General features: G+C 58.3%; 1 protein-coding gene and 1 pseudogene across 2 annotated transcripts in view; both read right to left on the bottom strand.

Annotated features, from left to right (window-relative positions):
- Window positions 1–1,900: 1,900 nt before the first annotated feature.
- LOC149856118 (melatonin receptor type 1A pseudogene) lies at window positions 1,901–3,834 on the bottom strand (annotated as a pseudogene).
- A 4,547-nt stretch (window positions 3,835–8,381) lies between these two features.
- The window catches only part of FAT2 (FAT atypical cadherin 2), a 68,240-nt gene continuing 59,946 nt past the window's right edge, over window positions 8,382–16,675 (bottom strand). Inside the window, exons 21-24 of one of the 2 annotated variants that reach the window (XM_090064669.1) lie at window positions 15,495–15,936; window positions 13,201–13,348; window positions 11,150–11,742; window positions 9,320–10,000 (exon numbers count right to left, since the gene is read on the bottom strand). In XM_090064669.1, the coding sequence (XP_089920795.1) occupies window positions 9,471–10,000; window positions 11,150–11,742; window positions 13,201–13,348; window positions 15,495–15,936 (1,713 nt within the window). In that variant the 3' untranslated portion in view covers window positions 9,320–9,470. Of the gene's footprint in view, window positions 10,001–11,149; window positions 11,743–13,200; window positions 13,349–15,494; window positions 15,937–16,675 lie in introns of both variants that reach the window. The other variant, XM_090064671.1, reaches the window with a different exon arrangement.

Genomic DNA, 16,675 nt, shown 5'->3' with positions numbered 1-16,675 from the left:
ATGGTTTTAATTCGGAGGGGAGAGGATCGTGACTGGACCCCTGTGTATTAGCACGATATCGTATTGTTCTTGAATAAAATCAGCTATGCAAGCCTGTTTAGCTTTTTAGCTGCGTGTTGCATGGAAAGCCGGCCCTGAGCTCAAGCCTCAAAGGTCCCCATTGTCCAAATTAACCCCGGCTGTAGGAAGGAAGCAGGAAAGGTAAGAGGCTACGGGGATCCCTGATAGAGCATCTGTCTGTCCTAGGGTGAGTGGGGCGGGGGGTGGGATTGCAAGCTGCCGGGAGCGCTGAGAAAGGTGACAGTGAGCCAACAGCTATGTTTGCTTGGGGACGGACACCGGTTTACATCTAAATCTGGCAACACCGTGCACGTGAACCCGGGAGGGGAGATCAAGCCTGGTTTTAAAAGAGCACCATGGTGGGATAACACTGGCTTTTCTCATCCTGGTGGTTTCTTCCTTGCTTTCACTGTGCTGAGTAGGGGTCTGCGCTGTTATGCTGATTTTTTTCCAATGAAAACTTGCTCTTGTCTAGCCCAGCACCCTGCACCTGTTTTCCGTGTACCGCCTGGCCCTTCTTCCGGCCGAGTTGCCTGCGACGCCCTTTGTTAGCTGACTCAACTAATTATCTCTGGTCTGTGCAACGTGCCCTCTCGTGGCCAAGCGACGGCTGCGTTTGTCGGGCTGTGCAGCTTTGTTCTCCGTCCGAATCTGGGCTGCAGCGATGGGGCTCAGCGGTGGTTTGCTGCGTGCGTGGGAGATCTTGCTCGTTGTGTGAGACTGGCTGCCTCATCTCTGAGGAGTCCTTCATGTGCAGGGCAGCTGACTCGGACCAAATCTCAAGCACCGCTTATTTTCATTGGTTTTTGTACCCGGAGGAAGATGACCCCCAAGAAAGCACACGTGGCTTCTGGAGGGCAAACATTTTTGCCTTTCGGGCTCAGTAACAGTCAGGAAGTGGTTTTCAATTGTGTGTGTGTGTTCAAAGGGTAGGGCATGATTTTTTACACTTTGGCTAGAACAAATAGATCTGGCAGTTCAGGACTAGCCACGGTCTCTCTGCTGCTTCCCGTGCTATGGGTTTCATAGATTTCATAGACATCAGGGCTGGAAGGGACCTCGGGAGATCATCAAGTCCAGCCCCCCGCCCAAAGGGCAGGAAGTCAGCTGGGGTCATAGGATCCCAGCAAGATAAGCATCCAATTTACTCTTGATTATGCCACACAACTCATGTCATGCCACACAAATGAAAAGCCCTAATGAAAACTCTCCCCCAAGCCTTTAAATGACTTGATCCAACTGGAAGATCCCTCCCACCACACTGAGACATACGCATGGACACACTCAGCTGAAGTCCACCTCCTTGTCTTCCTTAATAGCCACGGATGCATGGGCCGAGGCAGTGTTAAACTTTGCACACCACAAGTGGAGCGTAGCACACGGCGCATCTCAGGGTGGAGAAGGAAAAGAGCATCTGAGATTTTGCCGCGTCTTCCTCGTTCCTTCTTCAGCGCCACAACTGGTTTATCCAAGTGACTCATTTCCCATGTGATTATTTTAGGGGAGGAGTCATTCTCATCTGGTATCCCAGAATTAAATGGGAAATTAGGGAACAGCGGGGCTCTAAAATCTCCTCTGACATACAGTATAATGTGTATGCTCTCCAGCTTGGCAGAGGTCTCCAGGGTCAGTTTGCTTCAGGTGCAGCTTTTTGCCTGGGCAACGTGTTTGCCTTGTCCTAGCAATATTTGCAAAGGGCTTGTCTACCGTGTCAATTGTCTTCTGCCTCCAACTCGGTCTCATCGTGGCAGGTTTCCATCTAATGGGCATTCAGACTCGCTGCTGACAGCTGTCTCCAGAAACAGATTCAACCTCCTGATGGTGGGGTTTCCTTTCAGGACACTGCGGCCTTGTCCCAGAAGAAAAAGAGAAGTGTTTTCTGCCTTCGCCCTCTCCAGGGAATAGCAGGAGCCTTGTAAACCTGTGTCTTTGCTGCCAATATTGACAAAATCCCTGCCGTAAAAAAAACGACTTCCTTTAGCTTGAGTTTGTGCATCCCTAATGCCATTGCTACAAGGGTAACTGTTAAGTGAAGTTTGTAGATGGCTTGGAGAAGACCAACTTAAATACAGTTGCATGGGTGTAAGTCTAGGAAACATGGTTCTAGAAATGATTCCCATCCAGTCTTGGGACAGGAACTCTTTTTTTTAGGTCCAAATGAAAGCAGACACTATAACTGGATGGTGGCTATTGCACCCTTGACTAACTTCTTGCAAATGCTCGAGGGAGAGAGGCAGAAATCTTTGTCCTTTATTCGCCAAGTTGGAGAAAATCATAAGGTGGCTGTAGACTCTGAGCCGAACAAATGCTGGCCTATAAGCTGGCTGTTAAGAAAGTCTCTGCTGTTTCCTGTGCTACGGCTTAATTAACGCGATGCTACACGAGTGAAAGGCACTTATGAAAACTCTACCCCAAGTCCCACAGCGCTTTTAAATGACTTCATTTGCCTAGAAAAATCCCTCCTATAACACACCGAGACCTGCACATAGGCTTTAACTGAGTGTGTTGTCCATCTCCTAGTCTTCCTTAATAGTCACGAGTGCACGCATGAATGTGTGCACAGTGTTAAGCTTTGCACGCCGCAAGTGGAGCGTAGCTACACAGGCTCATCTCAGGTGTAGAAGGGGGGAAAAAGGCATCCCGACCCTTGTTGTGCGGTGCCCCTTTGCAGCCTGGATCACACCACACATGCAAGGAACCGGACCTTAAGGCTGGCCAGCCTCACGAAAACAGAGCTGAGATTTTTTTTTTTTCTCTGTATCTTTCTTATTCCCTTTTCCATCGGCCTCTTTTAGCTCTGTGTCCCCTCCTTGTGTTTCATTCGGTTTATCGAACCATAGCATGCATGCACCCGTAACCAAATCGGCTCTCTTCTTCCCGACTGGCTCAGCATCTTTATTCCCCGTCAGTCGTGTACGTCAGCCGAAACGCCGCCAGCATGATCCGCTTGCAGAAGTAGACCCAGGGGTCGTACTGCAGAGACTCCATGAAGAAGTTGGGCACGATGGCCGACAGCGTGAGCAGCCAAACCAGCGCCACGTAGCACAGCATGTTGATGCCAGAGAAGAGCCGTCTGTAGGCCCTGCTGCGGCAGATGTAGCGGTAGCGATTCACGGCGACGCCGGTGACATTGAAGTGGAGCCGATGACGCTCGTGCCCATCGGGGAAGCTGCTGAGCTGGCGGCGGAGGGGGCCATCACCCACCTGTCATGGATAATCGCCGTCAGGACCAGCGTGTAGGGGCAGAGGGCCACAAGCAGGTCGGCCACGGCCAAGCTCACCACGAAAGCGTTGCCTGGAGCACCCAGGTTTGGGAGGGGAGTGAAACAACAGCAATAAGTAAGTTCAGGCCCAAAGTCCTATCGCAGCTGATAGGGCTGGGAAGAAGCTGTCTCCTGTCTTTGTGGCTCTGCTCCATCTGCTCTGGGACGTGGGAGATGGGGGACCTGCTCCTGTGGCTGAGAGCAGCTGGGTCCTGCCTCTGGGAAATCCTTCTCCGCTGGCTTGCCCACCTCCAGGTGATGCTGCCTGGGAGCCGGGGCTGCTGGCATGACCTGGGCAGGGAGACGGGCCAGGCAGAGACCCGCTCTTACCTGCTTTCCTCAGCTTCTTGCTCTTGAAGACAGAGATGATGACCAGGAAATTGCCCAGGATGTCCCCCACAGTGGTCACGAGGAGGATGCCCGCCAGTGCTATTGCCACCCAGGGTGGGTAGGGCCCTGCTGCCCCACTGGTGCCCTCAGACGGGTTCCCTTGCGGGGACACCTCCTCCATGCTCCCTCCCAGGTGGGATAGATAGACGTCCTCCGGGGCAGAGGCGAGGGATGATTGCCAAGCAGCACCCCCAGAGCAGCGGGACCCTGGAGAAGTTTGGGGCTGAGTTTGTGGCCCCGGCCGTGGTGCAGGTGAGCCCTGCAGTGGGAGCAGCCTCTGCCCCTCCAGCTCCTGCATTTACAGCTGGCTGGTGGGCAGGGGCTGTTAACTCCTCCCTGCCCACGGCTGCGTCTTCCACCTCGAGCCTCTGCAGCAGCAACGCGGGAGGAATCGGAGCCCAGGGACAGGAGCCTGCTGCTCGCTGGCACCGGGCAAGGTGCAGATACCGGGCTGCATCCCGCTGGTCTCAATCTGGAGGAGACAACTGCGTCTGGCCCTATCATCTCAGTGAGACCTGGAGCTCCCTCACTGCAATTTGGTTCCTATTGCAACTTGTCCTGTCCCTTGGGACTGAACGAGCACCTGTTTAGGAGCCACTTTATTAGTGATTCTCGTTGTCTGTGAAAACCGCTGTCAAATTCCCCTTGAGTCTTTTCTTCTCTGTCCTTAATCCCCAGTCTTTCCCAGGACGCACCGTCTTTCCCACCAGGTGCCCAGTCTGCATATTGGATCAGTTCTTCATTCGCTGAACTGCGACCTGGGATGCCAGTCCCAATTTAGGGGCCTGTTGCTCGCATTATAATGAGTGTTGGCTCTCTGCGGGCCAGACGAGCGCAGGAGCGACTCGGGAGCTCTTGCCTCTGCTGTTTACCTCGTGCTATAATTGCGCCACATTTAATGGGTTTCTAAAGGGGCAAGGGGGGAGCCACCATCAAAGGGCTGCTATCGAAGCCTTGAAGTGGGCAGGAGGGAGCCAGTTTTGGGAGCTGCTGGTACCACAGAAGCGAGGGCGGGCGACAGGTTATTCTGCCTTCGGGGGAGGCTAGCTCTGGGGAGATGCCGGGGCCCGCTTTCGTGGCAGAGGCTGTGGGCTGGGGCCCTGATCTCTGTAGAGCTACGGTGAAGTCCCAGGAGTTGATCTGGGGTGTCGGGGAACTGCAATGGTCCCGGGGTTACAGAAGCTGCCTCTAAGCTGTCACAGCCCAGGAGAGCAGGGCTGCAGCTGCTAGCACCAAGGGGCCCGTGTGCTGGAGCACCGCGCGTGGCTGTTGGTCGATGCCAGTGCTGGAGATCTCCCCGCTGGGCGTAGTTGCCCTCTGCCCGAGCTGAAGCCTGGCCATCTCTCTGGGGCGGCCCCTGGGACATGGGACACTTTGCTTGGGGGTCTAATGGGTGCCTTGGCCAGCAGAAGCTGCAGGATAGTGGGGTGGCGGGGATAAGGGAGAGGCAGGACCACTGACGATATGATGGCTGCTGGGGAGATGAAACCGGTCAGCCCCTCCGGCGCCTTAAAGCTGCATTTTCGATGGTGTTCCCCCCTTTTGGAGGCTGTTTGCTGGGGAGGACTGACGTGGCTACGGGGGATGCTGTTCTGGGAGCGGGGTGGGCAGAGGAGTGAGATTTCCCTCCCGGACAAGCCAGCTCAGCTGTTAAAGTGGGTCCCGGGCCGACCATCCCAGCTGCTGGCTCTTTCTCTTGCTCCCTTTCTCCGCTACTCCGTGGGACGTGTGGGGGTCACAAAGGGTCCGCTGGCCGTCCCGGAGGAGCTGTTGTCTGCGACACGCTCTGGTTAATTGAGCTGTCGCTCGCTTCTCAGTCTGCTTCAGAAATGGGTCAGTTTGGGCTTCCCCAGGCAGTCACGGATAGAGGCAGGGATCCCTTCAGCTACACCATGTCCAGCAGTTTGGATTTGCAGCCCCGGGGGCTGCCCGAGCTTATGGTGGCATCCGTCTGGCTGATCAAGGAGCGGAAGTGTGAGATTCCCCATCTTTGGGAAGGAAACCCTGACCCCTACCACTGGAAGCAAGATGGAAGCATGCACCCGGGGGCAGAGCTGGGGTTTTGAAAGGGAGACACATGATCACATGCAATGTGATGCATATTTTTCTCCAGTTAAAAAGAAGCTAGAAGAGTTTCTCATATGCTCGCCGGGAGGAGGAGCACTATGCTATTCTGTTTAAGATCAAAGTGAAAACAAAAATAACACCTGGAACGTGCATTGCTTTGCTAGATGAAACCTCAAGTTTAAACATTACAAGAAATTGGGTAAAAAAAAGTCAGCATCATAGAAAATGAGGACTGGAAGGGAGCTCAGGAGGTCACGTCTAGTCCAACCCCCTGCTCCGAGCAGGACCAGCCCCAGCTAACCATCCCAGCCAAGGCTTGGGCTACCTGGGTCTTAAATCATCAAGGTATTATGTTGTTAGTCTTGTAGTCTTTATAGTCAAATATAAGTCTCTTAAGCAGCTTCATAAAACAAAATCTAGCCTTCTTAACTGTCCTGACAGCGCCTCCAATACTTCACTGCCAGTCATTTCTACACTTGAGTTAATAGGACCACACCTGAGTTAAGGTTTTTAACTAGCACTAAAACCAGTCTGCAGGGCTTTAACATAGCTGAGATATTGCCAAGAATGACTGACAGACACCAGCTTGCAGAAGAGAGGATAGTTTAAACAGCAGGGCACCAAGAGCATTAAAAAGGATAGGAGAGTTGTTAACATGTGTGGAGTGGAAAGAGGTTAGCAGGAATCAGGGTGATGATAATAAGCCTTGAAGTCAATTGACTGTCTCAGCATGGATGCTGCCCCTCCCAGGCTGTTGGTTTTAAAGTTTGGGTGGAGCTGGATTCAAAGGGGGGTACAACTGCACCCCATCCCGATCTACCTCTGGATGCACCTCCAACTCCCCCTCTGTTTGGGAGAACGTCACCAGGAAGGTCCTCGAGGACGTGGGACGTTTGCACCGTTAGCAGTGGAAGCAGCTCTAGCTTTCTAGGCTGCTGCACGACCCATAGATTCATAGATTCATAGATGCTAGGGTTGGAAGGGACCTCAATAGATCATCGAGTCCGACCCCCTGCATAAGCAGGAAAGAGTGCTGGGCCTACATTACCCCAGCTAGATACACATCCAACCTTCTCTTGAATACCCCCAGGGTAGGGGAGAGCACCACCTCCCTTGGGAGCCCGTTCCAGACCTTGGCCACTCGAACTGTGAAGAAGTTCCTCCTAATATCCAATCTAAATCTGCTCTCTTCTAGCTTGTGGCCATTATTTCTTGTAACCCCCGGGGGCGCCTTGGTGAATAAATACTCACCAATTCCCTTCTGTGCCCCCCTGACGAACTTATAGGCAGCCACCAGGTCGCCTCTCAACCTTCTCTTGCGGAGGCTGAAAAGGTCCAGTTTCTCTAATCTCTCCTCATAGGGCTTGGCCTGCAGGCCCTTAACCATACGAGTGGCCCTTCTCTGGACCCTCTCCAGGTTATCCGCATCTTTCTTGAAGTGCGGCGCCCAGAATTGCACGCAGTACTCCAGCTGCGGTCTGACCAGCGCCCGATAGAGGGGAAGTATCACCTCCTTGGACCTATTTGTCATGCATCTGCTGATGCACAATAAAGTGCCATTGGCTTTTCTGATGGTTTCGTCACACTGCCGACTCATGTTCATCTTGGAGTCCACTAGGACTCCAAGATCCCTTTCCACTTCCGTGCCACCCAGCAGGTCATTTCCTAGGCTGTAGGTGTGCTGGACATTTTTCCTCCCTAGATGCAGCACTTTGCATTTCTCCTTGTTGAACTGCATTCTGTTGTTTTCTGCCCACTTGTCTAACCTGTCCAGGTCTGCTTGCAGCTGCTCCCTGCCCTCTGGCGTGTCCACTTCGCCCCATAGCTTAGTGTCATCTGCAAACTTGGACAGAGTACATTTCACCCCCTCGTCCAAGTCGCTGATGAAGACATTAAAGAGTATCGGTCCAAGCACCGAGCCCTGCGGGACCCCACTGCCCACACCCCTCCAGGTCGAAACCGACCCATCCACCACGACTCTCTGGGTGCGACCCTCCAGCCAATTCTCCACCCACCGGACTGTGCAGTCATCCAAGTCACAGCCCCTTAACTTGTTCACCAGTATGGGGTGGGATACCGTGTCAAAGGCCTTCCTGAAGTCCAAGTATACGACATCCACCCCTCCTCCTGCGTCGAGGCGTTTTGTGACCTGGTCATAAAAAGAGACTAGATTGGTCAGGCACGATCTGCCTGCCACGAACCCGTGCTGGTTTCCCCTCAGCATAATTTGTCCTGCCGGGCTCTCACAAATGTGAGCCTTGATGATTTTCTCAAAGATTTTGCCAAGGATGGAGGTGAGGCTGACTGGCCTATAGTTACCCGGGTCCTCCTTCCTCCCCTTCTTGAAAATGGGAACCACATTGGCCCTTTTCCAGTCCTCCGGGACTTGACCCGTGCGCCACGAGCATTCAAATATTCCCGCCAGTACTGGTTCCGAACGTCTGGACAGCAAGGGCACTTTAGAGAGACCCAAAGCTGACATCTGCAAGCAGCTTGTGGGGGCTCGAAGGGGTCAGAATCGTGCACCTGAACCCGCTCCACCTCTGGACCCGCGCTAGGACCTGGCGGCCACTGAGGGAAGGCCCGCGGCGGCGTGTCAAGTACGATAAAAAAATTCCTCTTTATTGCTTTCAGGCTTCAACCAAACAGCAAAGGGACCGCTCACAGCGCAGCGTGACATTTCCAGGCGCACGGCCACACAGGCACAGCCCGTGTCACAGCTCGACCCCGCGGGAACATCCGCCCGCCAGCGCGGTGAGCCCCACCATGCCCAGACATGCGCACGAGCATGCACAAGACTTGTGTCGGCAGGTCTGTGGTCCCCTGCACCCAACGCAGCGCTGTCAGCAGTGCCTTCTGCCCCCCGTCCTCCCCAGGCTGGGAGGCCAGGTGCCGCGTGTGGGACATCAGCCGCGTGGAGCTGGCGGAGTCGGAGAGCCTGGCCGTGTCCGGCATGCCCTTCATAGTCCCAAGCAGCAGGGATGCTACGGACCCCTCTGCAGTGCAGCCCAGGTGTGAAGGGGCTCGGGGGACCATCACCTGCTTCCCACCTCCGTTGGCCTGCAGAGCTGGGGGGCAGGCAGGTGGCCTCCATTGCCGGCCATTGTTGGGCTTGGCTTTTCCTGGAGGTGCTTCGAGCTCTCTCTGCCCACTGGGTGAGAAGTGGAGGGGGGGGCAAATGAGGCAGCTAACATCTCCCCTTTCCAGGGGGAGCGAGCGTGGAGGACGGATGGTGGCTGGGGGCTGGTCCTTCCTGGGAAACCCAAATCACGCCAGAAGCAGAGGCAGGACAGACCCCTCCCATGCAAGCAACCGGTCCGTGGGCGCCTTCTGCTGCGGTGCAAGCCAGCAGTCCTGCTGTCCCCATCCTGGCCTCTTCCCTGCCAGCCCCGGGCTGGACGGCGGCAGGCCCGGGCGGGAAGAGGTGATGCCTTCTTGCAGGGAGGGCGCGGTTCACCAGTGCTGCTCTGGGGCCTTTCCTCTGCGCTTCCCAGCTGCTTTCTGGGGGGCTCCCTGCTCCCCCCAGGGCCAAGTCCCAGCCGAACGCGCACGGGGGAGCTGTGAAGGGAGGACGGACAGGGACCCAGCGGGAAGGGGACACCAAGCAGCTCCCGTGCCCTTCCACGTCCGTCCCAGCCACGGCTCGCCGCAAACGCTCCATCTCCTCTTGGGAAGCAGGGGTCACCCCTGCTAAAACATCACCTCCTCGCAGCTCCCGTAGTCGCTCTCCACCATGTCGGAGCCCTCGTAGTTGGGGGGAGGCAGGGGTGGGCCCCGGCCCCCGGCCTGGTGCCCCACTTCGCAGTCCGCGTAGGAGGGCTGGGCCACGCTCAGGCGCATGCTCACCCTCTTGTAGCCCCGGTCCGGGGGGTAGGGAGCCCCCTCGCCCTGCAGCAGCTGCGCGGGGTAGTAGCTGATGGCGGTGTACTCGTTCTGGCACGGGGTGGCGGGGATGTCCGCGGGGCCGGGCGGCAGGAAGTCCTCCAGGTTCTGGTTGCTGTAGCGGGGCGGGATGGGCGCCCGCTTGTTGCTCTGGTCCAGCGGGAAGGGAAAGCCGCCGTACAGAGCCACGGGCTCCGAGGCCACGGGCGGAGGTGGGGGCGGAGGCAGCGGATGGGGCGAGGCCTTCCCTGGCCCGGGAAGGGCGTCGTAGTGGGGGTAGTCCTGCGGGTCGGACACCAGGTAGCTGGGAGGCCAGTAGGTGGTTTCCGCTGGGTACACTGGAAAGCAAGCAGAAGTGCGTTAGGAGCCATCTGTCTGCCCCGCGCCCGCCCCGTGGCCTGGCCTTCAACTCGAGCCACCCCCTCTAGCTACTTCCAGCTCCCCGTGCCGCGGAGGTGGGGAAAGAGGGAGGGCACGGGCTGATCGCCAGCTCTAAAGGCTGCGGGAAGAAAATCCGATCATCATATATGTGTGCATGCAGGTAGTTATATGTATGTATGTGTGATGCGGAGACCGGACATGTATATATGTGTGTGTGTGTGTGTGTGTATAAGTATGTGTGTATGTGTATATGTGTGTGTGTGTGTATGCATATATAACTAGATATAATTTTTTTTTCAAAAAACCCCCAAACTGCAGGATCTATTCCCTCTGCCCCCTCCTACCCCACAGCAAGCCGTGCATGAGTGAAAGGGATCTTGGCCGGGTTGAGCCTGACGTCCGTCCCGGCTTCTGGCTGAGTTTGGGTGTGCGGGGATGGGCGGTGGGTGACCGCAGACACAGCCCCGCGTCTCAACTTCTCAGGGCGCGGGCTCCCCCCTGACGGGGGCTCAAGGCATGTTATCCCCCTGCCTTCCTGGCATCTCCTCCTGAACTTCACACCTCCTTTCTTTGCCCTCAGGCCACTGCTCTCGGTCACATCCCTTTAGCACATCAGAGCTGCCATGGACCGGGTCCGACCCTCGGTCTGCCTCGTCCAGCCTCTGCGTCGTGCGGTGGCAGACCGCGGAGGCTGGCAGGGAGAGTGAGCGGGGTCTGAGCGAGGTTTTCCCCCTGTTCCTCTCTCCCTCGCAGCCTCCAGCACTGAAGGTCCCAGCAGGGCTCACTCCTATCCTCAATAGCGACTGATGCCCCTTCCCTGAAAAAATTGAGCCATTCCCTTTGTGAATCTGGCTGCCCCCACACCTGGTGGCAACGAGCTCCAGGCTGTAACGAGAGAGTCCGTAATAAATCCCTACTGACTTGTGCTCTTCTCTGAGAACTGTGAGCAGCTCATGCCGCGCTCCCACGGTCGTCCGCTTTGCTGGGCTGCACGGAGGAGCGGCGAGGGCTCACGGTGGCTTTGGCTCCTGCCCGTGCCCTGGACCCGTGTGGGCCAAACCCCCCAATTCGCCCCGGGGAGGATAAGGAACAAGGGGAGAACTGACCCAGGTCTTCCCTGGCCCAGGTGCTCTTGGCAAAGGTCTCGCCCTCGCAGCGGGTGGCGGGTGCAGCGGGTGGCAGGTGCGGGGCCACACTGCACACGATAGTGCCCCGGTGCTTCGGGGCCTGGCCCGTGGCGAAGGTGACGAGCTCGGGCGTGCGCACCAGGCTGCCCTGCTCCGGCACGGTGCCGTCGAGGCAGACGGGCGAGCGGTCACCCAGGGGGCTGAGCTCGATGGACGGCGCGGCCTGGGTGCCCACGCCCACGCTCTTGGAGAACTCGCTCTTGGACAGCAGGTCGGGGTCCTCGCAGGCCACGGGCTTGTGGGGCTTGGCGCGGCGGCCGCAGTAGCGCTTGCGCACCGCCACGAAGACCGCCACCAGGACGGCGATGCCCAGCAGGCCCACGGCGATCTCGGCGATCTCCTCGGGCCCCACGCCCCAGCGGGCGGGCACGATGGCGGGCGTGACGATCCTCTGCGTGCAGTAGGTGCCCTGGAAGTCGCCCGTGCAGATGCAGCGGGCTGTGCCGTTGGCGTCCACGCAGCGCCCCGCGTTGCGGCACGGGTTGTCCCGGCACTCGGCCGCCTTCTCGCACCTGCGGGGCGACAGGGCGACGCCGGCTGTCAGCGGGCAGGAGGCTTTGGCTCGGCTGCAGCGTGCCCTCGGACGGCAGCAGGGAGCCGCGTGCCCGAGTCCTAGTGAAGTCAGGCCCCTTGGGGAGCACGTCTCCTCCAACCCCCCGACTAAATCCTCCCGGGCAGGCATTTGGGGTGCTGGAGGGGGGCCTTGAGCTTGCCTGTGGCAGTCTGGGTGCTGCGTGGGGAAGCAGAGGAGGTCACCCCTTTTCTGTGGCTGCAGGGTGCGAGGGAGGGAGAGCGGCCAGCTTGTGAGATCCCAGCCCTCGTGCTGAATGTGCATTAGCTTGCGCTGTCCCCGTGGGTCGGGCTGGAGCAGTGTCTTCCCCCCCTTCCCATTCAGGCCCTTTCCCCCACAAAGGCCCATCTCCCTGGTGCTTTGGTAGGGGGAGACCCCAGCCCCGCCACCCTCCTTGGGCTGCCCCTGAACGCCCCGGTCCTTCATGCACTCCAGCCCGACTCGGAGATGCAAATCATCCCAATAGAGAAAGGGAAGGGGGGAAAGCACCTGGGGAAGATCCTGTGCCAGCAGGACCCTGGGGGAAACGGTGCTGGGAACCGCTCCAAGCACCTGACAAGGAGCCCACAAGCTGATGTGCCTGCGGGGGGTGGTTTTGGTGTGACAGCACCCCTGGCACCCCGCTGCCTGCTTTTCCAGGGAGCGCTCCCATCACTTCTGCCTTCCTGCTCTCCCCAGAGACCTGCTGCGTTTCAAGGGGCTACACGTCCAGCTCGGCTGGATCGGGGGTCTCTTTCCCAGACTGCAAGGAGCCCAAATCAGGGCACGTGGCTGTATAACAGGTGGGGCCGCAGCATGGCGTGGGGCCTCGGAGCTCGGCCTGGAGGAACGTCCCCTGATGCCCTTCCCTCGTTGCCCCGGGTCCCTGTACACACCTGTGCTTTTGGCATCTCTCCACCTGGATGCCCGCCACGCTCAGACACTGATGTGGGTAGTGGGAATACCCAGGGGTGATGCACTTACGGCGATGGGCTTGTGCCGCGGGGGTTAGGTTCACTTCTGTCGCTGAGGGTCACTGCACTTGATGTGCAGCCTCCTTGCGTCTCCCTTTGGGCACTAGTACTGTCTGCTGTCAGGAAGAGTATGACCCTTTCTACGCGAGGAGGAGCTCCCTGAGGGAAGCCATCTCCTAACATCCCCGACAGCAGAGTTGGGGGATCTCTAGGGCCAGTCCCAGACAGACGCTCTGAGTCTGCGCCAAAGAAAACACCCGGAGAAGTGGGGAGGAACCGGGATTGTTTCCCGAAGCTCAGGTAACCCTGACCTCGCAATCCCAGTGCAATTCGTTCATCGTCCTGCCTTCGGAGGTCTTGTGGAGCATCCAGGCAGGGTCCTGCTCAGTGCCCAGGTGAGACAGGGACAGCCCCTTGCTGAGAGATGCAGCCAGCCCTGTCCTTACCTGAGGTACTGAGCTGGGCACTGGCAGGTGTAGCCCGTTGTGGATGGGGTGCAGGTCCCTCCGTGCAGACAGGGCTCGGACTCGCAAGGGTCGTCCCCCAGCTCACAGCGGTGGCCAGAAAACAGCCCGGGGCAGACGCAGGTATAACCTGGAAAAGGCGAGGGAGAGATGTAAGATGAGGGTGCTGGCGGGGGGTTTGGCATTGCAGTCCACGAACAAGCCAGCACGTGGGAAAGGAGGGGGGGGCTGGGCTTGGGGATGTGGAAGGAGAGGGTACGTGAACCTCCTAACTGCGTTACGTCGGTCCGCAAGTCTAGGGACGTGCGTGCTGCACAGAGGCAGACAGACATCCTGCGGGCGTGCGTCCATGTAATCCAGGGCCATCTGGTCTAGTGTGTGAACCGCCTGTGCTTGCACCCCCCCATTCTCACGCGTGCACCCATTGCAACACACGCGCTCCCACATATACAACTCACGGGGTTGCCCCCTTACGAAGCAAGTGGCCGTGGCCTTGGAGGTCTCCCCTGCATGGGTAACCTGGGCAACTGTCAGCCCTGAGGAAGGGGCTTCCCTGCAGAGCTCCCCAGCCTGCGTGTGTCAGGGGTGTGTCCCACGGCTGCGTGGGCTGCCGTGCCCTCGGACTCCTCCCTGGCTGTGCACACGTGCCAGGGGACTCGTGGGAAAGGCATTGACTGAATGTGGCCTGAGTCTTGCCGGAGTGAGAGCCAAGCGCAGCGTCTCGCCTCTCTCCCTGGCAGGGAAGGCAAGCCCGGGCTTAGCAAGCTCTTGAAGCCAGGGGCGGGGGTGTTTTGCATGCAGACGGCTGGGGCAGGGGTGGCTGAGTGCCTCCGTGAACTTGGGAGCAGCCAGGGTTAGGTGCAGCCAGACAGACCCGGAGTCGAACGAGTTCACGGGCTCCAAGCAGATGCAGAGCCGACGGGAACCTACCGGGCGTCTCGGGCGGCCCCTGCCCCGAGGGAGCTGCTTGCCCGGCAGGAGCTGAGACAAACTCCCAGGCTTCCCCTGCCCCTGGCTGCCTACATCCTGCCGTGGCATCGAAGCCACCTCCAGGGCTCCTGCCCTGAGAGAAGATGGGACTGCAGCCGGAGGGGGCCCAGGCGGAGCGGGACTGGCTGGAAAGGCCCGGTGTTGCCTGGGTGGCCCTCGTTAGCAGCAGATCCCATGCTTCAGTCCCCTGGCGACTGGATGCACGAAGGGGCGGGACGAGGCAGTGCACAGGCTGCTAGCTGGATGCTTGGCTGTGGTGCCCCTGCTCTGCCACCGATTCCTGGGGTGACCTTGGGCACGTCACTCCGAGCCAACTCTTTCCCGCTGCTCCCCTGGGAGTTCAGGCCCTGGATGCCTGTGAATTTTGGCCCTTGGCTGATGGGCACAACAAGTTCCTATCTGTGAAACAACATCATTTCCCTACCACCCTGCCCCTGGGATGTGGTGGAGGCACTGCATGTGGCTGGAGGCCTTGTGAGGCCGTGTGCTGGACACTGGAGAAATAGCGAGGGATTCCCAGTGAACCTGAGCCACACAGGTGAGCTTTCCAGGGGTCCCTCTCCCGGCTTGGAGGTGCCCTTTATCAGCCAGGACCTTGCCCCTTCCTGGAGTGGCAGCATGGCAAGATGATTAGCTTTTGCATGACTTCCACCCTGCTAACGGCTGCTCGAGGGGGCCGCGAAAGCATGGGGCCATCTGCGCGTGCAGTCATTGCATGCCCAAATCTTTAGTCCCACCTGCATGCCTCAGAAACCAAATGTCCCACCCCGAGGGCTATGATTGGCCAATAGGAGCACAATCTGATGAGGCAATACGCCTAACTTGCTGCTTCATTGGTCAAGCACATTGTCACCTGACGACCTGCTGGGGCAAGTAGATCCTCGGTGAACTTCCCCTTGTAAGGGACCATCCACTAAGACTTGTAGGTTGCAAACAGATGTCACATTTATCCCAGGATAAGCCATTCAGGCGTCTCCGTCTGTTGTCCCGGAATAAATCCTAAAAAAATGTCCCGGATAAGAAGCGCTAACAGTTTGTCCTGGGATATCGCAAGGTGCATCTGTGCAGCTATCCCGGGCTCGTATTGTTGCATCCATGGCAGAAAAGCAGCAGTGCATTCAGCCGGTTGCTAAACCCCGATTTAAGAGGGTGTTGTGTGTACTCACCAATCCCGGGAGATATTTGCTTTGGGCACAGCATATCCAGGGATCAGTGCAGTGCCTGTTCCTAGCCCTGCTGACCTCACCTGCTCCTGTCACCTGCCCCGTTCCTCGGCGTGCACGTACCTCCTCCGTGGGTCTCCGCACACATCCCGTCGTTGAGGCAGGGGCTGCTGCTGCAGGCGCCGGCGTGAGAACAGCATTGCTTGATCCCCGCCTGCTCCACCACTCCCTTCGCCTGCCTCCGCCTGGGCAGGAGCACCACCTCGTTGCCGTCCACCCGCAGGGCATCCAAGCAGCCTCGAAACCCCCGAGTGATCCGCTGGGGGTGCGGGGGGTGGAGGAGCCCTCCGAAGAGCAGGTCGGTCCTGCCGTAAGAGCGGCCACAGGCCCCTGGCAGCGGGAGGGACGTGTTTCCCGAGCCGTCGAGGAGCAGGTGGAGGGCTGCGCTTTTCACGCCCAGCAGGATGGAGTGCCACGCGCCGTCGCTCACAAGCAGCGTGGAGGAGATGTTCCCTTGGATGTACCCAGGGCATCGGTACCCGAGCTGAAGAGTGCCATGGACAAGCTGCAAAACATTCCCGGACAGCCAGAGTTAGCACCAGTGCAAGCGCCGTCATGCCACAGTCGTGGCCCTGGGGCCGTCCGATTTCTCAGTCCCCAGCTGGGACCTGCCCAGTCGGGGCACAACATTGGGCCGTCTCCGGGCCCCCGCATGGGACCCGGAGGACTGTGATCCCACAGCCGCCGACCGCAGGTGACCCTGAGATCCCAGCGGCTTCGCTGCGACATTGCGAACATCAAATGGTCCCACCCCAAGCCAGGCCTCAGGATGGTAGGCCAGTACAGGAGGGGAAGGGTCATGGAGAGCGGAGGTTCATCGCGGGTGTGCAATGCTGCTTTAGACCTCTATGCATCTGTCTCTGGTTGTCAGGAGCTGCTGGTAACCCCCAGCATCCTGCCCAGGAGTCTGTTGTTAGCACTGTCTGTGCTTCATGTAATCCGCAGAGCCCAATTCTGCTCCGATTTGCACCCCAGAGCATCCTGCGTGCAAGTCCGGGCAGACGGGAGCTGGTCCTTCCTGCGTCCCTTTGTCGAGACCCGAGGGAGCATCAAGTAAACACCATTCCTCTCCCTCATCCCTGTTCTGTAATCTGTCTTCACCTAGCTACACGGGGCTGGGAGGACCTCAGGAGGACTTCTAGCTCTGTCCGCTGCTAGAAGCAAAGCCCCATCTGTGTCAACACCCCCCAGACAAATGCGCGATGTGATGATGCACCGACATGCCCCCCAGGAGATCAAGGCTC

The sequence above is a fragment of the Crocodylus siamensis genome, chromosome 10 (assembly GCF_052110815.1).
Source record: "Crocodylus siamensis isolate JL-2025a chromosome 10, ASM5211081v1, whole genome shotgun sequence".
NCBI lineage: Eukaryota > Metazoa > Chordata > Crocodylia > Crocodylidae > Crocodylus > Crocodylus siamensis.
This window is presented reverse-complemented; position numbering and strand designations above follow the sequence as displayed.